The 19,626-nt window shown below is 43.4% G+C and overlaps 1 protein-coding gene across 9 annotated transcripts in view; it reads right to left on the bottom strand.

The window, feature by feature from the left end:
* Nucleotides 1–12,382: 12,382 nt before the first annotated feature.
* The window catches only part of YAP1 (Yes1 associated transcriptional regulator), a 79,200-nt gene continuing 71,956 nt past the window's right edge, over nt 12,383–19,626 (bottom strand). For all 9 annotated transcript variants that reach the window (XM_053385682.1, XM_053385684.1, XM_053385687.1 and 6 more), the window contains 2 exons: nt 16,883–16,995; nt 12,383–15,927 (listed from right to left, as the gene is read on the bottom strand). In XM_053385682.1, coding sequence (XP_053241657.1) covers nt 15,689–15,927; nt 16,883–16,995 — 352 coding nt within the window. In that variant the 3' untranslated portion in view covers nt 12,383–15,688. The remainder of the gene's footprint in view (nt 15,928–16,882; nt 16,996–19,626) is intronic.

Here is a 19,626-nt window from a genome sequence, read left to right as displayed (position 1 = left end):
GAGAGTCTCGTTGGAAGTTCATATGTGTCGTAACGCTGATAAACATCTTAGAAAGATGGCCATCCCTGTACAAACTCCTGGTGATAAGAATGGAAGCAAACCTGGAAAGAATTCAATGACTTCTGCCTGTTTGACAGAACTCCCCTTCCTCCCTGCCCCCAACTCTGCTCTGGAGAGTTGGGGCGCAGAATGTGTAGGGAGATTCCTCGGGAATGCAGAGTTGGGAGCAGGGAGGGCAAACAGGCAGAAGTCATTGAGTTAATGGGATTTTGGGGTTATTTTCTGCCTAGCATTCCAGATAAGAAAACTGAGGAAGTCGATACCAAGAGGTACATCCTGGCTACTCGGGGTATTCCCTGATAGTAGTATTAACAGAATTAGGAGTGTCTGCCATTAAAGAGGAAGAGGAACAGAGCCGCCCCTACCATTAACCAAAGCGAGGCAGCTGCCTCAGGCACCAGATGGAAGTGGGGGTAGTGGAAGCATTTTCACCTTGTTCCTCCTGAGGCCATGTGGCATGACTGACTTTTTGCCCTGAGGCGTGGTGCAGGATGCTGCCCCATTGCTGGTGCTGAAGTAAGGTTTAACTGCTAGGCAGGTCAGTTTCTGCATCTGTTTAGGGGGCAGGATCCTTTGCCTCAGGCAGCAAAACGTGTTGTGTCAAAAACTCTGGCAAAGGAGAGAAAGGAGCAGAGAGTACTTGCATTTGGAGCCTGGTACTGGTAGTTGATAGGGATGGGGCTTACTGACCCAGCTCTCGTCTAATTTGTCCCTCAGAGTTTCTAGTCCTGATGCCAAGGAGTATAGTCTCTAATCACCCTCCAGATTTTGCTCTGCTTTACTTGAAAAGGGATGCAATCTTTCAATCTGTTCCAATCTTTCACTCGTTAGTTAATCAAGGATGTGTGTGTGTGTGTGTGTGTGTGTGTTTCTCAATTGGCCAAAAATAACCCATCATCATGAGACCAAAGACCCTCTTGTCTCTTTTGTATGTGGCTAAACTGATCCTTGAAAGGTCGTTCTCAACTTTAAAACAGGGTGTGGATGTGCATTTTATGGCACCAGGAAGGGTCTGCACTATACTGCTTTGTTTTAGCACCACCGTGTGGTGTGAAAGAATAAAAGGAAAAGGAAATTGCTGGCTAAGATGACTTTACCATTTAGAACATGAAACTTGAAACCAAGAGTCACTGTGTCATAAGAAGAAAAACAGGTTCTCCTTCTTCTTTGGTGATCACTCGTAGCCAAGTAAGATTGTCTTCCATAACAGTGAGTCCGTAAGTGACTGTGGAGGCTAATTCTGGATCCACACGTCCTTCCACAGTGGGGACCTAGGTTTTCAGGTAGGAGTTGATCATGGTGAGGGTTTGCCAAATGTGCCTTTCTCTTAGCTCATTGCTCCTTTTCACCCTGAGTTTGAATGTCTTCAAAGTCCATGACACCTTTGGTAAAGGCTGTTCTCCTATTGGAGCACTCACAGGCCAGTGATTCCCTGTTATCAGTGCTTATACCACATTTTTAAAGATTTGCCTTGAGAGTGTCTTTAAACCTCTTTTGTTGTCCATCAGAATGGTCATTTTCCATTCTTAAGTTGGGAATAGAGTAGTTTTGGAAGATGATAATCAGGCATCCAAACAACATGACCAGTCTAATGAAGTTGATGTTGCTAAGTATAGGTTACTCCTCAATGAGATCCATCCCCACAATGGTAAGGTGATTTGAAGACAGATCAAAAGAGATTGTCAGGTGCATATAGTAGCTTACTATCACAAGTGTTTCACCCTTTTGTTAATCAAACAGGAACAGGACGTTAATCAAACAGGAACAGGATGACCAAAGATAGGCAAGGTAAGAATTAGGTAGGAAAAACTGGATTATAGGAACCACTCATTTCACAGCCCCCTCCCATATACACTGGCATGACTTGGCAAAAAGATATTTAAAAAGCTAGGTTCAACGGCTAATTAGCTCTCCTAGCTCATTGGGACTCTGCACACTTTCACTTTACTTTAGGGACAGGTATACTTTCTTCCCCCCTTCTCCTAGTGAGGGTTTATGGCAAAATTGCCATGCCTATGCTTCCATAGGTCTTTAGAATAGTTAGGGAATCTTTTACTCTTTAATAAGGTGTGTATGTATGGTCTTCCTCAAGTATCTGAGGAAGCTAAATAAATTCCACCACACAACAAATCATGCTACCTTCAGGATCAGAAATGGCATGCCTCTGAATACGAGTTACTGAAGAGCATCATTCCTTCATGTGCAGCTTCTGGGCTAGTTGACCACTGTGGCAAACAATATTGAACTAAATAAGCACTTTATCTGATCCAGCAGCTTAACCATTTAGGATTCTGATTTCAGTTTCTGTTTTGAAGGTGCAGGAGAGTTGGGCAAATGTATTCGCTCCACGTCTTTCTCATAATCAGGGCCATAGCTGTCAACCTTCTCTTTTTTTGCAGGAAATTCCCTTATTCCAGCGCCATTTCCCGCTGCTATCCTGGATTGTTAGATATCCCGTAGACTGTCCCCGGACAGGTGAGGCTGCTGATCCCTTATTTTCGAGGCTGCTGATCCCTTATTTTCAAATCTGAAAGTTGACAGCCATGATCAGGGCACATTGACAAGAGAAAGGGCTTACAGTGCCATCCTCTGCATGCTTGCTCAGAAATGAGCGTTCAGTGCAGCTTGATCCCCCGTTAGTATGGTCAGGGTGCAGTATTTAATATAATGGGACTTCAGAGTAGATACAGCTGGGATTGCACTGTTAAACTGGTAGTGAGTCTCCACATTAAAAAAAAAAAAGTTTAAAAGGTGGTAGTATTTATGCTGTCATCAGTACCCAGGATCAAAAGATTAACAATGTGAATTCCTTCTTGCGTGGACCACTTTTCTAGGTACTATGCATAGGAAAAGCAGTTAATGTACCTTGTGAACTGCTCTGAGATCTTAAGATGAAGAAATAATAATAAAACACTTTAAAGACCTACTTTCTGCATTTGCCCTCTCATCATTCTTACTTACCTTTGTTCCCTATGCAATGGCTTTCCATGCAAACAGCCTGCCGCTGCTCTGATTCATTCAGCAATTTCACAAGCCTGTGTGACCTTCGAGCACCCAATCCTCCCTTGGGAACCAGCTAATTAAAGAGAAGAGTGACTGATTGTGTTCCTACCCCTGCTGTCTCCCAGGAACGAGAAAGACCATGTAGGAGAGGACTGAGCACAATATTGCCATTGTTAAAACTTGCCCAACTGTAGCCGTGGCTTCTCAGGATATAAATGGTTGCAAGTTTCCTTAATATTCTCTATAATGATCTTTGAGAGATTAAAGGCCAGAACATGACTGGCTGCACCAGCAAGCAAGAATTCAGAAGGGTGCCTGAACAGCCACTGTGCAGGTGGAAATATCATAAGCAGTGATGCTATAGTCTATCAAGATCATCACACAGGTGCCACAGAATAGGGTACTAGACATCATGACTAATAGCCAGTGCTGTCAGTAGATAACACACTAGACATTAGATAACACACATTAGATAACACACTAGTTCAGTGTTAGATAGATGGTGGCAGAACAGGAGGTACCTGACGTTTTCTCATTCCAGCTGAGTTCAGTTCCAGGATCAGCTCAGTTGAGGAGAAAAGCACCTCAAGGATAGTGTTTTTTTTTACAACCCTTGGTAATTTCAAAACTGGATTGCTGCAATACACCCTAACTGAAACTTCCATTGTGGAAAATGCAGCTGGATTGCTGACAGGAGTGGGTCTGTCAGCAAAGTTCTGTACCAGCTGCTGATTCTCTACCAGGTCAAGTTTAAGATGTTACTATTGGTTTGCTATCAATTCATGGATCACCTTACCCCATACACGGCTGTTTGATCATTTCAGTCTGCAGAACTTGCAGTTTTTTACAAGTGTGACACTATCTCTGTCAAGCGTTTGCGAGGGGCTGCCCTATTTTTGTGGCAGGACCTGAGCTCTAAAAATCCCTGACTGTTGACATTAGGCATTACTATGCTCTTTCAGACACGTGTTAAAAGTCTCTAATCACCCTCCCTAATTAAAGCCCAAATTTAATCTCTCGGAAACAAGTAACATGACACACTCGCCAACATTTCTCCTATGAAAATAGGGACGGCCCATTCCATAATGATAATTTTACTATTTATACCCCACACATCTTACTGGGTTGCCCCAGCCACTCTGGGCAGCTTCCAACATATGAAAACAATAAAACATTAAACTTAAAAACCCCCAAAAACCTTCCCTATACAGGATTGCCTTCAGATGGCTCAGGGGTTGAATAACTCCATACCCGCCAACATTTCTCCAATGAGAATAGGGGAAATAGGAAAAGTAGGACATTCAGGGATCAAATCAGAAACTGGGATGGCTTCTCTAAATCAGGGATGTCCCTGGAAAATAGGGGCACTTGGAGGGTCTGCCATTACCACTCCACAACAATCTGTAGTATAGTATTTCTTGCATTGGCAAAAACTTTTCATGTGAGTTACGCTATATCCCCACGCAACAAAAAAGGCAAGTACCAGGCATGGTTTGCAATGTGCCAGCCGGGCCTAGAAGCCTTAGTTGCTCCTCTGTGTGAAATGTACACACGTATGCACCAGCTGTGTGTGTTGCGTTTGCACTGGTACACAGAATAGGCTAGTTTATGGGATGGCGGGGGCAGTGGGCGGACGATCAGTCAGTCACACTTTTGGTGTCGTTTCATCAGCTTACAAGGTCAAGGGATAGCAAAGGTGGAAGAAACAAGGTTATGAAATACGAATCCATGCCTAGGACAGGGTTTGCTAAACTTTTTGGATCAGAGGGCACATTTGGGATTTTTGAGAAAGTGCTGTGGGTGCCAGGCATAAAATGGCTGCCCTGGGGTGTGTGGCGTAGCACAAAATGGCTCCCCTTTTCTGAGTCAGACTTTGGTCCACCTAGCTCAGTGTTATCTACCTGGACTGGCAGCAGCTCTTCATGGTTTGACAGAGGACATTCCCAGCCCTCCTGGGGTCAAAACAGGGAGATTCTGCATGCCAAGCAGATGCCCTCAAGTTCTTTTTGTGGGCTTTCCTGCTGGGCCTCTGAGGGAACAGGAAGCTGCCCTATACGCCTTTGGAATGATCCAATAGGGCTTATCTTTTTACGTAGGAACCTACAGTGAGCCTCCTGGATCAGGCCCAGGGCCCATCTAGTCCAGCATCCTGTTCTCACAGTGGCCAACCAGATCCCTATGGGAAACCCTGCATCTTCTGAAGGCAGACTAAGGGGTGCAGTACCCCTAAGGAGCTTGGTTATTACAGTGGTACCTCGGGTTACAGATGCTTCAGGTTACAGACTCTGCTAACCCAGAAATAGTACCTTGGGTTAAGAACTTTGCTTCAGGATGAGAACAAAAATCGCACAGCAGCAGCGGGAGGCCCCATTAGCTAATATGGTACCTCAGGTTAAGAACAGTTTCAGGTTGAGAATGGACCCCCAGAACGAATTAAGTTCTTAACCAGAGGTACCACTGTATAGGTTTGGGAGACACTGACACAGATAAAACCTAATCAGTTCAGTGGGAAAGAAGGACAGTTTGTTTAAAGTGGCAGCCTGTCTGAAGAAAGCAGTAGCACTAACAGCTAGGCCTGGTTAGGCCAACGTGCCCAGACCTGAAGTTTCACCTTTGGCTGTTTGTTCATGGAACGTTTGGTTCACAAAAGTACATCTGAAGGGAAGGGCGTCCTCCTGAAATATGTTGTTGCCCATCTCCTTTTGTCAGCTGTGCAAGAGGGGGAAAAGCAAATAAATGGAAACATAGCTCAGTAGGCAGCTCAGAGGGTTAGTGTGCCTTAAAACCGCTTTGGGCAAAGGCCTGCCTGGCAAAATCAAAAACAGGCTGAGCATGTCTTTAAAGCACAACACAGGTGTCAACAAACCCATGTAGGGGTTTGTGGACAAGCTGAGAGCCTAGTGACCCTTTTGGCCTTCCACCATATAAGTGCCCTCCCAGATGGCTTTGCACACTAATTCATTGCAATAGGTGCCTGCCAGCTGAACGAGGTTGTTGCAGACCATGGCTTTATCAAATTCCCAGTTTCTCTTGCTCTGTGAATCCAACCTGCTGTTGCCTGGTCTCTGGCTAGGTGCATAACTTCCTGCTGCGCATCCCTGCCTTTGCAGCCCCATCTGAAAAAATAAATCTGTTGTACCTGTTCCACTGGAAGACGACCAAGCTTTCTCACACGGTGACAATACCTACAGAACCCAGCCCTTTCCTGGATTTGTGGTTTCTAGAACAAATGTGTTTCAAGTCAAGAGGAAAATGCACTTACTGCAATATAGCTTCCTGAAACTTTGTACTACAGGGATGTCAACTAGTGGCCCTCCAGCTCCCCTGTTGATGGGAACTGGAGCCTAAAAACAAAGAAACCAAGCCTTATGAGGAACGGTTTAGGGAATGGGGTATGTTTAACCTGGAAAAGAGGAGACTCAGAGGAGATATGATAGCCATCTTCAAATATCTCAAGCGTTGTCACATGGAAGAGGAAACAGGCTTGTATTCTTCTTCTGCTCTGGAGGGTAGGACCCGAACCCAAGGGCTTCAAGTCACATGAACGGACATTCTGACTAAGGAAGAATGTTTTGACAGTAAGAGCAGTTCAACAGTGGAACGGGCTCCCTCAAGAGGTGGTGGACTCTCCTTCCTTGGAGGTTTTTAAGCAGAGGTTGGATGGCCACCTGTCATGGATGCTTGAGCTGAGATTCCTGCATTGCAGGGGGTTGGACTAGAGGATCCCTGGGGTCTCTTCCAACTCATTTTATGATTCTGTGAACATCTGGAGGGCTCCAGCTCTGCCTTAGCAGGACGGGTGAGAAGCAGCCCTTCCCCAGCTGAAGTGGCTCCTTGGGTCACTTGGTGGGACCTTCTGTCTCCATCAGTGACATATAACAACAATAACAACAACAACAACAATTTATTATTTACACCCTGCCCATCTGGCTGAGTTTCCCCGGCCACTCTGGGTGGCTTCCAATCAAGTGTTAAAAACAATACAACATTAAATATTAAAAACTCCCCTAAACAGGGCTGCCTTCAGATGTCTTTTAAGGAGAAGATAGCTGCTTACTTCCTTCACATCTGAAGGGAGGGCGTTCCACAGGGCGGGTGCCACTACCGAGAAGGCCCTCTGTCTGGTTCCCTGTAACCTCACTTCTCACAGTGAGGGAACCGCCAGAAGGCCCTTGGCGCTGGACCTCAGTGTCCGGGCTGAACAATGGGGGTGGAGACGCTCCCTCAGGTATACAGGACCAACGGCGTTTAGGGCTTTAAAGGTCAGCACCAACACTTTGAATTGTGCTCGGAAACGTACTGGGAGCCAATGCAGATCTCTCAGGACCGGTGTATATAATATAATCTTGCCATGTAATCAATGGCAACCAACCCTGATGGCTTTGTTCTGCCTCCACCATTGGAGGCAGAATGCTCCTGAATACCAGGACCTACAGGTGTGCAGAGTCCTGTTGTGCTCAGGTCCCATTTGCAGTCTTCCTAGGAGAACAGGACAAGATGGACCGCTGGCCTGATCCCACAGGCTCCTTCTTGTTTCGTATGTCATACTTCAGCTGCATTTTCCATGGGTTCACCTCCTCCCAGTCAGAACACAACGAAGCAGAGCACACCCTAAAAGGCAGTGTGCTTTTTGACAAAATCTCTCCCACTATAAATCTGGAAGCCTTCTTGGTACACGGCTCGGCTGTCCACTTGAAAAAGCCACACACGCTTGTTGTGCTGAAATTTTTTAATAGCCCCACAGTTCTTGCCAGGCCTGTCAGCGAAGCAGCAAATTTTACAACTCTGTTGCTGTGCAACCAGATAGATGTCAGCTTGCTAGTGTGTTCTGTTTTGTCTGAACCAGAATTCTTGGCAGAGGCTGTCTGGCCGCCCCATCCCAAATTCAGCCTTGAGCTTCTTTGGTCGAAGCGCCTCTGGATAGGCGCTTCCAAAGCAGGAAGGACCTCATTGGAAGCGGGGAGTGGGGGGATGGGAAGTGCCAGTAAAGAGGTCCAGAGTAACTGGGTTTCCACAAGAGCTGCTCTGTGCCAGCATGTGGAACATCAGCCTAGTCGACATCTGGCCTGCAGGTGCCAGGCACCTCTGAAAACAGAATCACTTGATAAACCAAACATCTGGAAGTCTCCCTAGAAAAACATCTGCATCTCCAAACACAGTCAGATCTCTCCCCCCCCCTTAATAGTTATGTTAAAACCCAATTCAAATGCAGTCAGGAATGCAGAAGAGCATCTCACTTTTTTCTTTTAAAAGTTACAAATTCTGTGCCTAGAATTCATGGTGCTATGTCATTTGCATACATGTAGTAATCATATAGTTCTTATCCATAATTTGAAGCCATGGGGAAGAATGGGAGGGGGGATGAGGAAACGGATCCCATGCGGAAATATTTTTTAAACTTCTTTCTCAATTGCTTTTCAAGGCTGGAAACTTCCCAAGGCAGTTTTCAATAATAAAAGCAAACATACCATTTCGTAAAATAGTAGAATTGCAGAGTTGGAAGGAATCTCAGCTAAAACAGCCATGACAGGTGGCCACCCAACCTCTGCTTATAAAAGCATTCCAAATACCATATATTGTTGTTATTGCTATATTTAGATTAATACAATATAATACAATGCCAGAGACTGAACATTTGAAGTGAAATAGCCTGTTTAAAACGCAAGGTAGCTACTGAAAAATGCATTTACGAACTTAGCCAAGCTCCCAAAACGTAGGAAGATAGGAAGCCGTCTTATACTGATTCAGACTGTTGGTTCACCTGTCTCATGATTTTCTACACTGGCTGGAAACCAGAGTTTGAGAAGTCCTGATTGAGATTGACAGGCAACAGCCCTGCAGGGTTTCAGGCACGGGTCTCTCCTAGTCCTATATGGAGTTAAGTTAAACCAGGATGAACCCAGGAGAAGCATGTGAAATTAACAGCCAGATAAAACAAATAGTTCACAACTGATGGAGCCAGTTGTATAATACCTCTAGATATGACAAATAAAAACAGAACAAGAAATGCTTGCAGAAACCTTACAGGACAGACACTACTCAGATAGGGCACATCCTAAGTGATTATGTAGCGCAAGTAATGCTTCTGAGCTGGGCATCTCTAAAACTGCCCACAGGAGCAAGAGCAGAGGTTTTCCTTTTGCTGCAGATGTGTTTACCGTATTTTTCGCTCTATATGACGCACCAGACCACAAGACGCACCTAGTTTTTTGGAGGAGGAAAACAAGAAAAAAAATATTCTGAATCTCAGAAGCCAGAACAGCAAGAGGGATTGCTGTGCAGTGAAAGCAGCAATCTCTCTTGCTGTTCCGGCTTCTGGGATAGCTGCGCAGCCTGAATTTGCTCCATAAGACGCACACACATTTCCCCTTACTTTTTAGGAGGGAAAACGTAAGTCTTATAGAGCAAAAAATACAGTACTTTGAGATTTCAAACGGGGGTGTGGTCAACAGACTAAGGACTTGGGAGAGGCACTTTTTTCATGTTGCTTCTTATTCCAAGTTAATGAAAACAAATGTTACCATAATATAGGGTGTTAGTCATGCAATTGTTGACAGTTTTATTTAGCCCTGATAAGGTTTCAAATTATTTAGGGCCTTCCTGCAACTCAGCTGAATGTCCTACTCCCCTCAAAAGGCACACCAATAGCAAGGCTGATGCCATAAACGTGATGGTCAACCACGTAAGGTTTCAATATGACAAATTCTGGAAAGAAAAAAAATAGAATCTTAGAGAGATCTTAGAGATTGTCTAATCTAACGGTCTCCCGAGAGCTGGAAATCCACTGCAACAACATCCCTGAAAGGCAGACATCCAACCTTTGCTTTAAAAAAATCTCTAAAGGCGGTGGCAGTCAGTCTTACTATTGAAGCAGCACATACTGTCAAGAAGTTGTTCTTCGCAGTACTGAAGAGTTGGAAGGGACCCTGTCTAATTCCTTTTTATTGTAAAAGTTACTGCTCACAATGCTGGAAAATTGGGCAGGGTGGGAGTGGGGGAATCCTCATACTAGAAAAGGCCCAAAACAGGCGCTGCACAGGAGATGGTCAATGTTTGTAGCTGCAGGTGGTGGTCTGCTCTGCAGTCCGTGGTCCAAGGAGACAAAACAAGCCAGCTCCACAATGCATTGGGCTGCAGGCTTGCACACAAACCATATGCCTGGCTGCCTGCGGCAGGTAAGGATTTCCCCCAGCAAGGATGAGAGGAAACTTTCCCAGCCGCTGGCTACTCTTTTCTGGTAATAAAGAGCTAACCCAAGTGGATTGTGTTTTGGTCAAAGGCAAGGTGCCAGTTCCTGAAAACTGAAGATGTGGGGAGAGGGGTCTTGTGATCAGGTCCTGCTCATGGGTTTTCCATGGGCATCTAGTTGACCACCGTGTGAACAGGCTGCTAGACTAGAAGGGCCACTGGCCTGATCCTGCAAACCTCTTCTTACATTCTTATTTGCAAAGCTACTTGGAGCTATGTAGCATTGAGGGCTTCACATGGGCTGTAGCACACCACTTCAAGGATCCCGTCATGTACCACTAAGCATATGAACATATTCTATATAATATTCAAAAGAACTGCAAGATTGAAGTGGGGAATAATTTAATGATTAAATACTACAAGTATTTAAGTAGTATATATACAAGTATTACACACACACACACAAAATTAAATTGTTGTAACCTGCCCTGGGGCTTTCTGTTGAAGGGCAGGTAATAATTATGATTATCAGCCTTCCTGGATCAAGCCGTCTAGTCCAGGACTACATTCCTACAGTGGGCAGCCAGGTGCCAATGGGAAACCAGAAAAGCAACATGTGAATGTAACCGTCCTCTCCCGACTTGCAAGTCCGTCAACAACCGGTATTCAGAGTAAATCACCAATATGAGAAAATACAGTGGATGCTCGGGTTGTGAACATGATCCATGCGGGAAGCACATTCGCAACCTGGAGCGCCGTGTCTGCGCACGCGCGGGTTGCAATTCTGTGCATGCACAAGCGCTGAAACCCGAAAGTAACCCGTTCCGGTACTTCCAGGTTCGGCGCAGTGCGCAACCCGAGGTATGACTGGGATACATGTATCCCAGGTATTAAGCATTCTGAGGAACAGTGACACAGACTGAGTATTGGTAAATAAAAAGGGAACGCTAGACTACCCATGCTTGAAGATCTGAAGTTTTCCTCCAAAAACGTTCCTTTATTGGAACTGTGTAATGCAATAACATTACATACACGGGAGGCGCTGTAGGGTAAAACCTCAGCGCCTAGGACTTGCCGATCGCATGGTCGGCGGTTCGAATCCCCGCGGCGGGGTGAGCTCCCGTTGTTCGGTCCCAGCTCCTGCCCACCTAGCAGTTCGAAAGCACCCTTAAGTGCAAGTAGATAAATAGGTACCGCTTTATAGCAGGAAGGTAAACGGCGTTTCCGTGTGCTGCTCTGGTGCCGGTCGCCGGAGCAGCTTTGTCACGCTGGCCACGTGACCCGGAAGTGTCTGTGGACAGCGCTGGCTCCCGGCCTCTAGAGTGAGATGAGCGCACAACCCTAGAGTCTGTCAAGACTGGCCCGTACGGGCAGGGGTACCTTTACCTTTACCTTAATGCAATAAAGGAGAGGACTTATTCAGTGGTGGTGACCTGCTTTCCAGCTGCTTCCCCATATTAATTTTAGTAGTGCAGTTTTAGAGTTTTTTGTTGTTTAGTGCCATGGAAACTATTGAATGAAGTATGATATACAAAAATACAAGCAAAACTGGGAAAGGCACTAAACATTGTTTAACACCACGCCCCCCCCAAACGATGTTACGAACATCATAACCCTTGGGCTGAAATATGGTCTTCTGCTGACTTTGCTGGTATCTGCTGTTCACACTACACGGTATGAGGAAAATTCCGAACACGGCACATATGCGCTGCTAGACGAGGATGGTTTCTGGGGGAAAAAAATCTTAATTTTCTTTCCCTCTCCCCCAATAAAATACCTTTATTGGTTGCAAAGTTGATTTCTGCCAATGGCATAACGGCCAGAGTTTTCCTTCTCCTTGGTCAAAGAGACCTTATCCAAAGACTTGCATGTGTGCATGTACTGCCCCCCCCCCCTACACACAAAAGCCAATGAGTTTGGGCTGGCTGATTGTACAATATAAAAATGGTGACTGCCAGCAAACAGTTTATAGAATTTGACAAACATGGATATGTAAAATTTGATTGCTTTTTTATTAAAAAAAGTATTAAACGTCTAAGGATTCTGCATTAGCTGTAAAGACCTGGTACAAAATTCCTCGTGCCTCTGCATTACAGTATGTTTAAATGTGGAAAAACCAAACAAGACACTGTAAGCGCAAAGTATATATTTATATCATGTAAAACAAAAAAGCAATGGGGGAAAAACGTATTACATAAAAGAAAATGTAACAGAATTTACTACGGTACCTAACAGAGGCATGCTCTATAAAGAAAATATAACATTCATAACTTTATATATATTTGCAAAAGTTGAGTTTCAGAGTTCTCTAATAGAAAACATTTTAAAATATGGAAGTTTTTCACCCTAAAGTGTCGTTTTAGACACACACACGCACACGCACACCTGCATCTTGTATAAAAAAAATCCCACTATGATTGCAAGTGAAGTCGTTTTAATATGGATTCTCCAGATGTGCAAAAACTAAGTTACCGTTAATCACTCCAAAATTGTCTTTTCACCTTTTGCATTGCTTGAGCTCCAACACTGATTGGTACAATTTTTGATCCATATGATTTATAGAAACAGTACACATTCCAAAGAAGTTATGCTGTCAGACATACACAAGAATTCATAAACTTCCATTGCAATCTGAACATAACTGTACTTTAAAAAAATCTCGAAGCTATAAAGTTAGGACAGTGATCTGTTTAAATATATACACCAATCAATACAAAATACTACTCATAACACTTTTCTTCCTTCCTTTCTCTTTCTCTTTCTTTCTTTCTGCATTTCAATACACACACAAAAGCTAAGCCACTCTGTCAAGTGATCAATCTGAATAAAAATCTAGACTGGCTTGTTTTTCTTCTCCTGTTAACGGTACAAATAATCTCTAAGGCACATTTCCCATCGAATGAAGAGGCTTATAGGGTAACTTGCGTTAAGTACTACATAAACGGTTTAGTGTTAAGAGAAATTCAAGAATTCCCAGTTTTATGTCGGTACCTCTCCAGCAGTGCTACTCGAATACAGTATAAGCTGTGTAGTGTATGTACAGCAAGGAAAAAAATAATAATTAAAAAGTTCCAACCTTAAAGCTGTGACCAAGAAAAGCAAACAGAAACTGTTTCTGTGCACTTCTATGCAATACCCAGGATAGGAATTCAGCAATTTCTACTTGAGGCTCAAAACAGATATAAGTGGTCCTCCAATATCTGGATATAAATGAGCTCACTGAAAAGCAGGAACGCTCAATGTCCAACTTCTCTTCATTTATACAACTGCTAAAGTCCAATTATATTTTGTGTCAGTTTGCCTTTTGAAAGGATCTTTGGAAAAATGTGGGGAGACTAGGAATAAAGGAATCCTCTTAATGGGAGTGCGATGTGTTCTTACGACTATGTCACAAGTAATGACTTAGGAGTTAACATGATGTTGCGGAAGGGAGCCATTGAGCCTCTTGGCCAAAGCTTCGCTTTTAGGTTTCATCCCACACGTCAGCTAGGGAGTGGGGTATAATGAACCTAGGAGATATTGCTGACATTAAAACTTAACACGCAAAGTTTCAGCCTGAACGGTCTTTTGATGGCCAGGTTATAAACCCTTGAAAATAAGGACAATGAATGAATGGGAATGTTGAAAGATCCAGATGGTACTAGCTGGTGCCAACGCATTACGGAAAAAACCAAAACTTCATAGCTTATACTGTAACATTGATTCATGCTCATTTTGTTCACTTAAAAATACTCTTTGGAAAACGTCACAATTCCTACAATCAACTTCGAGGACAATCATTTCTGGTAAAAATAGTTCATGGTTTCAAGATGTACTCGGCTCCTCGACTTCAGTGCTAATCTCTACTGCTAAGATACACTACTACTTGCTCACGTTACAATCTAACACATATCTTTACAATCTTCTATATGCACCATGGGCTTATTCAGTATGCTTCTGAATGCACCTTAACTTTTAGTGTTCATGTTGCTAGCGTTGTAAACTCAAGATGACAGTGCAGGTGATATCATAAAACTAACTATACGAAGGCATCTCAGTTTTTATCCATCAGGGACTTTAGAATCTCAAGCCACCAATTTCATCAACATTTTAAAAAGCTCTCTCAAAAATGGCAAGAGCTGTCCCGTGATGAAGAACCATAGTATACTTTTTTTTTTTTTGCTGTGTTTAAAACTCATGATATAAAAGCCATACAGGTTGGTCACTTTTAAGCGGTAGTCCTAAAAACATTTTGATGGATGTAAATTCCTCTGAAATTATTGGTGCGAATAAGCGTATTTAGGAATAGTGTTCAGTAGGAGTTCCAACTTTTAAAATTTGCTTTGAATTCTGGTACAGGCGCAAAAGATAAGCCACCGGTCCTTTAGTCTAATAATACATTCAAAGCTATCTTTTAAAAAGTTATAAGCAAAACATAGAACTATAGATATTCACTGGCTATCTGGCTATACTAGTTAGGTATAAAAAAAAGTCAACCATTTCAGACTTAAATAAGACTAGGTGAAGTCAGGAAATTTAGTTTTCATTATTTAAAAATATGAAACAAAAACCACAAAACTGAAAACAGTTAACTTCTTAACCTACTGCTATATATATATTTTTAAAAAGAAGGCCTAGAATTTGAAAAAAAAAGCTAAAATAAGAGGCAACAATCAAGATTCTAATGATTTTTTGTGTTAAATGAATCAATTATGGTGCCATAAAATGTGAACAAGCTAATAAAGAGAACTTTTAAGTAGATAATGATGGGCTTAATCCAATAGAAAAATCACTGCTGTGCATATTTCATTCCTTTCAACGTTGATCAAGCAGCCATAGTGTCTGATGGACTGTGCCCAATAGTAAGATCTCGGCCTTCTTCTGATCCTTATCTCCAAATCCGTATTGACTTCTATTCCATCAGATACATCATTTTTGGCTTACTGGACCAGTAAGTCATATTTTTTTTTGCAGCTTGCCACAGGCAAAAGAGCAAAACTCCAAGCAAAGCATAGCCAGCTACAAGAAGGGATGTGCAGAGTTGAATTCATAAAACATCTGCATTATTAGATAAAAGGGCATACAAAACAGATAGCAGGACAAAAGGAATGGCAGTCATCATCCAAATCAGAGCCCTCGCCACTTTCCCATCCTTCCCTGTCTCCATTACGACCATGTGGAACAGTAGTTGCAACAGAAAAAAAAAAAAGGATAAAACAAAACATCTAATTCTTCAGAGTCAACTGTGAAAGAGGTCAGCAGTAAAACAGCAGCGTTTGGACAAGGAGGAACAAAACATTGGATGAAAAAGAATCTGGAGTATTTTGTTCATTTACTTGTTTTCCTCTCTGATCATAAGCCAAGAAGCCGTTGCCGTACAGGCTTGTTTTCAACATCAGGTACGTGTCTTATCTCCTTAGATCCTTCCAAGATTTCAAACTCCATCTCCCTGAGGCCCCTATAACCAGGTAAGAAAACTTTCTTTATCTAGCTTGGTGGCTGCCAATACGGATTCCATGTCATTAAGGATGTCGGAACTCAAAGCCTCCTGTAGGCTTGGCATCAGTTCCTCTCCTTCTATATTCATTGCATCTCCTTCCAGTGTCCCAAGGTCCACGTTTGTCCCCGGAATGGCTTCAAGGTAATCTGGAAAGCGGTTCTGATGGGAGGGTATGTTGCTTTGGTTGATAGTGTCACCTGGATGCAGAAGGAATGCAAAACAGGAACATCACATTCACGGAAAGAGATCATCTAACGTCATGTAAGCTGGAGAAATTTGAGGACTTGGTCCCAACACGGAAGCCAGCGAGCTGCATCACATCTCCAAAGACTCTCGGCTGACCTGTTCTCTTCATTAACCTTTGCACTTGACATATGGGCAACATAGGTTTTAAGAAAACAAACAAACAACTTCCAGTGGCCAGACCTGGAGAAAAGGTAGTGATGGACAACCTTTCTGGAAAGCAGCTTGTAAGAAAAGATTAAAATACAAGACAGCATGCAAATCCAGTACATAAGTGTGTGCCACCCTTCCCTAATTTATTGTGATTTTACTAATAGTCTACAGCGGTATGTGTGAGTCCGCCGCAGCCAGGCCATGGGCCTCTGGGCTGCTGTGGACAAACGCCACACACCCCTGCTGTCTTGTAGCACCATAGGGCAGGCCATCCGCACACCTGGCAGCAAATGCATAGGACAGGTATTTCCCACAGGGATGGTGGGAACCACTCTATGAGTAACGGACTCATATTCACAATTCAATCAAAGAGTCGCATCAACCTTAATATTAAATTATATATGATGCATTGTTTAAAAAATATTTTAAAAATATTTAAGCAAACAAACAAAAGCTAGACGCAAGATTATCTACTGTAAACCTCCAGCAAAGGGTCAACCCACCTCCCTCCAAGGCAACTGCTAATTAATTAAACTGCTCTTATTAAAAACCTTTACATGTTCAACCAAAGCCCACCCTCCTGTAACTTCAACCCATTGGATCTTGTCCCCTGGAACAGGGCAGGACAACGGCATAAGAGAATTCTGACATTACCTAGAAGTGCAGTTTTTTCTCTCTTTCTCTGTTACTAGTCAGGCAAGCTACCGAAATTGAAAAAAAATCTCAAGATTTCGATTAGAAGGAAAGGATGCAAACCTGTATCCATTTCATCGACACTGTTGAGGAAGTCATCTGGAGTTCTGGGGACGCTGTAACTGCTCATGCTAAGGCCACTGTCTGTGCTCTCATCTCTCGAGTGGTACGTTCCACTGTAAAGGGGAAATCATCTTAGTTTTAACCAAGAACACTGAAGTACTCATTACCCCAAAGCATAAAGGCAAGTTTAATTCTTCTCACGTTTTTAAAAAAAGACATTAGAAAAACAAAAAGAAGTTTCTTTGGCTTCTCAGTTCTACACATAATATTCAATCCTGCAACAACAAAAGCACATGTATGCATGCCTAAATGTAACCCTGAGAAGGGTTCTAGTTACAGGTAGGTAGCCATGTTGGTCTGCCGCAGTCGAAACAAAATAAAAAAATTCCTTCTGGTAGCACCTTAGAGACCAACTAAGTTTGTTATTGATATGAGCTTTCATGTGCATGCACACTTCTTCAGATACACAGAAGTCAGCAGACCCTTATATATAGTGAGAGGGTGGGGAGGGGTATTATTCAGAAGAGTGATGGGAATGGGTGATTGGCTGATAGGTATGGTGGAAGAAGAAGAAGAGTTTGGATTTGATATCCTGCCTTTCACTCCCTTTAAGGAGTCTCAAAGCGGCTAACATTCTCCTTTCCCTTCCTCCCCCACAACAAACACTCTGTGAGGTGAGTGGGGCTGAGAGACTTCAAAGAAGTGTGACTGGCCCAAGTTCACCCAGCAGCTGCATGTGGAGAAGCAGGGAAGCGAACCCGGTTCCCCAGATTACGTTGGCGTAATCTGTTGACAACTGCAATTGGTCTTACAGGAAAAAGCAAGGGGTGAGATGGCTAAAAATAGCTTTATCATGTATAATGAGATAAGAATCCAATGTCTCTATTCAGACCAGGTCTCGCCATGGTTTTAAGTTTGTTAATAAGTTGCAATTCAGCAACTTCTCTTTCCAGTCTATTTCTGAAATTCTTTTGTAATAAGGCAGCTACTTTGAGATCTTGTATAGAATGTCCTGGGAGATTGAAGTGTTCTCCTACTAGTTTCTCTGTCTTGTGAATCATGATGTCAGATTTATGTCCATTTTGCCTTTGGCGGGTTTGGCCTGTTTGTCCAATATAGAGAGCTGAAGGGCACTGTTGGCATTTGATGGCATACACAATGTTAGAGGATGAGCAATTAAATAGTCCTGAGATGGTATGTTTGATGTTGTTGGAGCCAGTAATGGTGTTGTCCGGGTGTATGTGGCAGCAAAGTTGGCATCTGGGTTTATTGCAGGCTCTGGTAGCAGTGTCCATGTTAAGTCTGGTTGTTGTTGTATTGTGGGTGAGGAGTTGTTTAAGATTGGGTGGTTGTCTGTAGGCAATGAAAGGTCTTCCTCCCAGAGAAGGGGAAATGTGGCTGGTAATTGGTGTGGGGACACAGGTCTCTTCCTGGGATCCTTAGGATATGCCAGCACTTTATGTATTTCCCTAAAAAATAATTGATATTTCACATATTCCAGACCTAAGTAGCACCCCCTCCAATTAAAAAAAAAAAGGTTCCCAAATGTGTGTATAACACACTTGAATCATGCGGGACACAGATTTCAAGTAACAAAAAGGCAGGTTCCTACAGGCCTGCACCAGACTCTCAGAACGCTCAGGCTTCAGGATGCTGTAGCAGAAGGAAAACGAGACCAAGACAATGTGGCTTGGGAGTTATTTAACAAAGTGATTCTACTAGTGCAAGCACTGAAGGCTCCCCTTCCCTCTCATTTCCCATTCTTCCCCTAAATCTGTTCTGAGTTCCTCCCACTAACTCCCACTTTCTGGTGCAGATTCGGGGACGTGCGCGGAGAAATGGACGGGAACTTCTGTTGCGCACCCGAAAGTCCTTGCGCTGGTGGAAGCATTTGGTCAGATGCCACCCGAGAAGTGGGCAATGTGCTTACTTTTCCTGTGTAGAAGGGATGGAGCCACTCTGCTGGGATCACCCCCTCCCACAGGACCCTAAAGAACGTATTGTAAGGCTGCCGCAACTCAGTGTAGCCCCACCTACAGTGATGGAATGTGAAAAGCTGCCCAAAAGCCAAGCGGGAGAAGGAAGCAGTCCGAGAAAAGCATGCCATTCCCTCCTACATCCCCCAACTCTCAAATCCTTGCTTAGAGCCACCTGACAAAAGAGAGAGAGAGAGAGAGAGAGAGAGAGAGAGAAAGAAAGAAAGAAAGAAAGAAAGAAAGAAAGGAAGGAAGGAAGGAAGGAAGGAAGGAAGGAAGGAAGGAAGGAAGGAAGGATTGGAGGGAGGGAAAGGAGGCAGCAGAAAGAGAGAGAAAAGGGAAGACTCAACATCTCTTCGTAGAAAAAAAGGTCTGCTATCCCTGAACTAAATAATGCAAAAATGGCTTGTAGACCTTTCAACACACACATGAAATGCTATAAGCTACAATATCCACATTTATGCTCTGGAGTTATTGACCACAGGCAGGAGTACATTGTAACATAGACCAGCGACAGAAAGTCTGCATATTCAGTCGTAATGAATATAATCTGCACATCCTGTGTGTGGGAAGGAAGATTAAGGCAACAATTTACACTGTCCTGGCATCTGGTACTGCCAACGTCCTATAGTCAATGAAATCGATTAGGCTGTTGAGACACCGGGAAATTCTACTGAAATATATGCAAATGTGGTTATGACTGAGAAAACTTAAATCAGGCCTCTGAATGTCATGCCCTCAGTGTAAGACGTCGGGAGAAAACTTATA

The sequence above is a fragment of the Podarcis raffonei genome, chromosome 4, assembly GCF_027172205.1.
Source record: "Podarcis raffonei isolate rPodRaf1 chromosome 4, rPodRaf1.pri, whole genome shotgun sequence".
NCBI lineage: Eukaryota > Metazoa > Chordata > Lepidosauria > Squamata > Lacertidae > Podarcis > Podarcis raffonei.
This window is presented reverse-complemented; position numbering and strand designations above follow the sequence as displayed.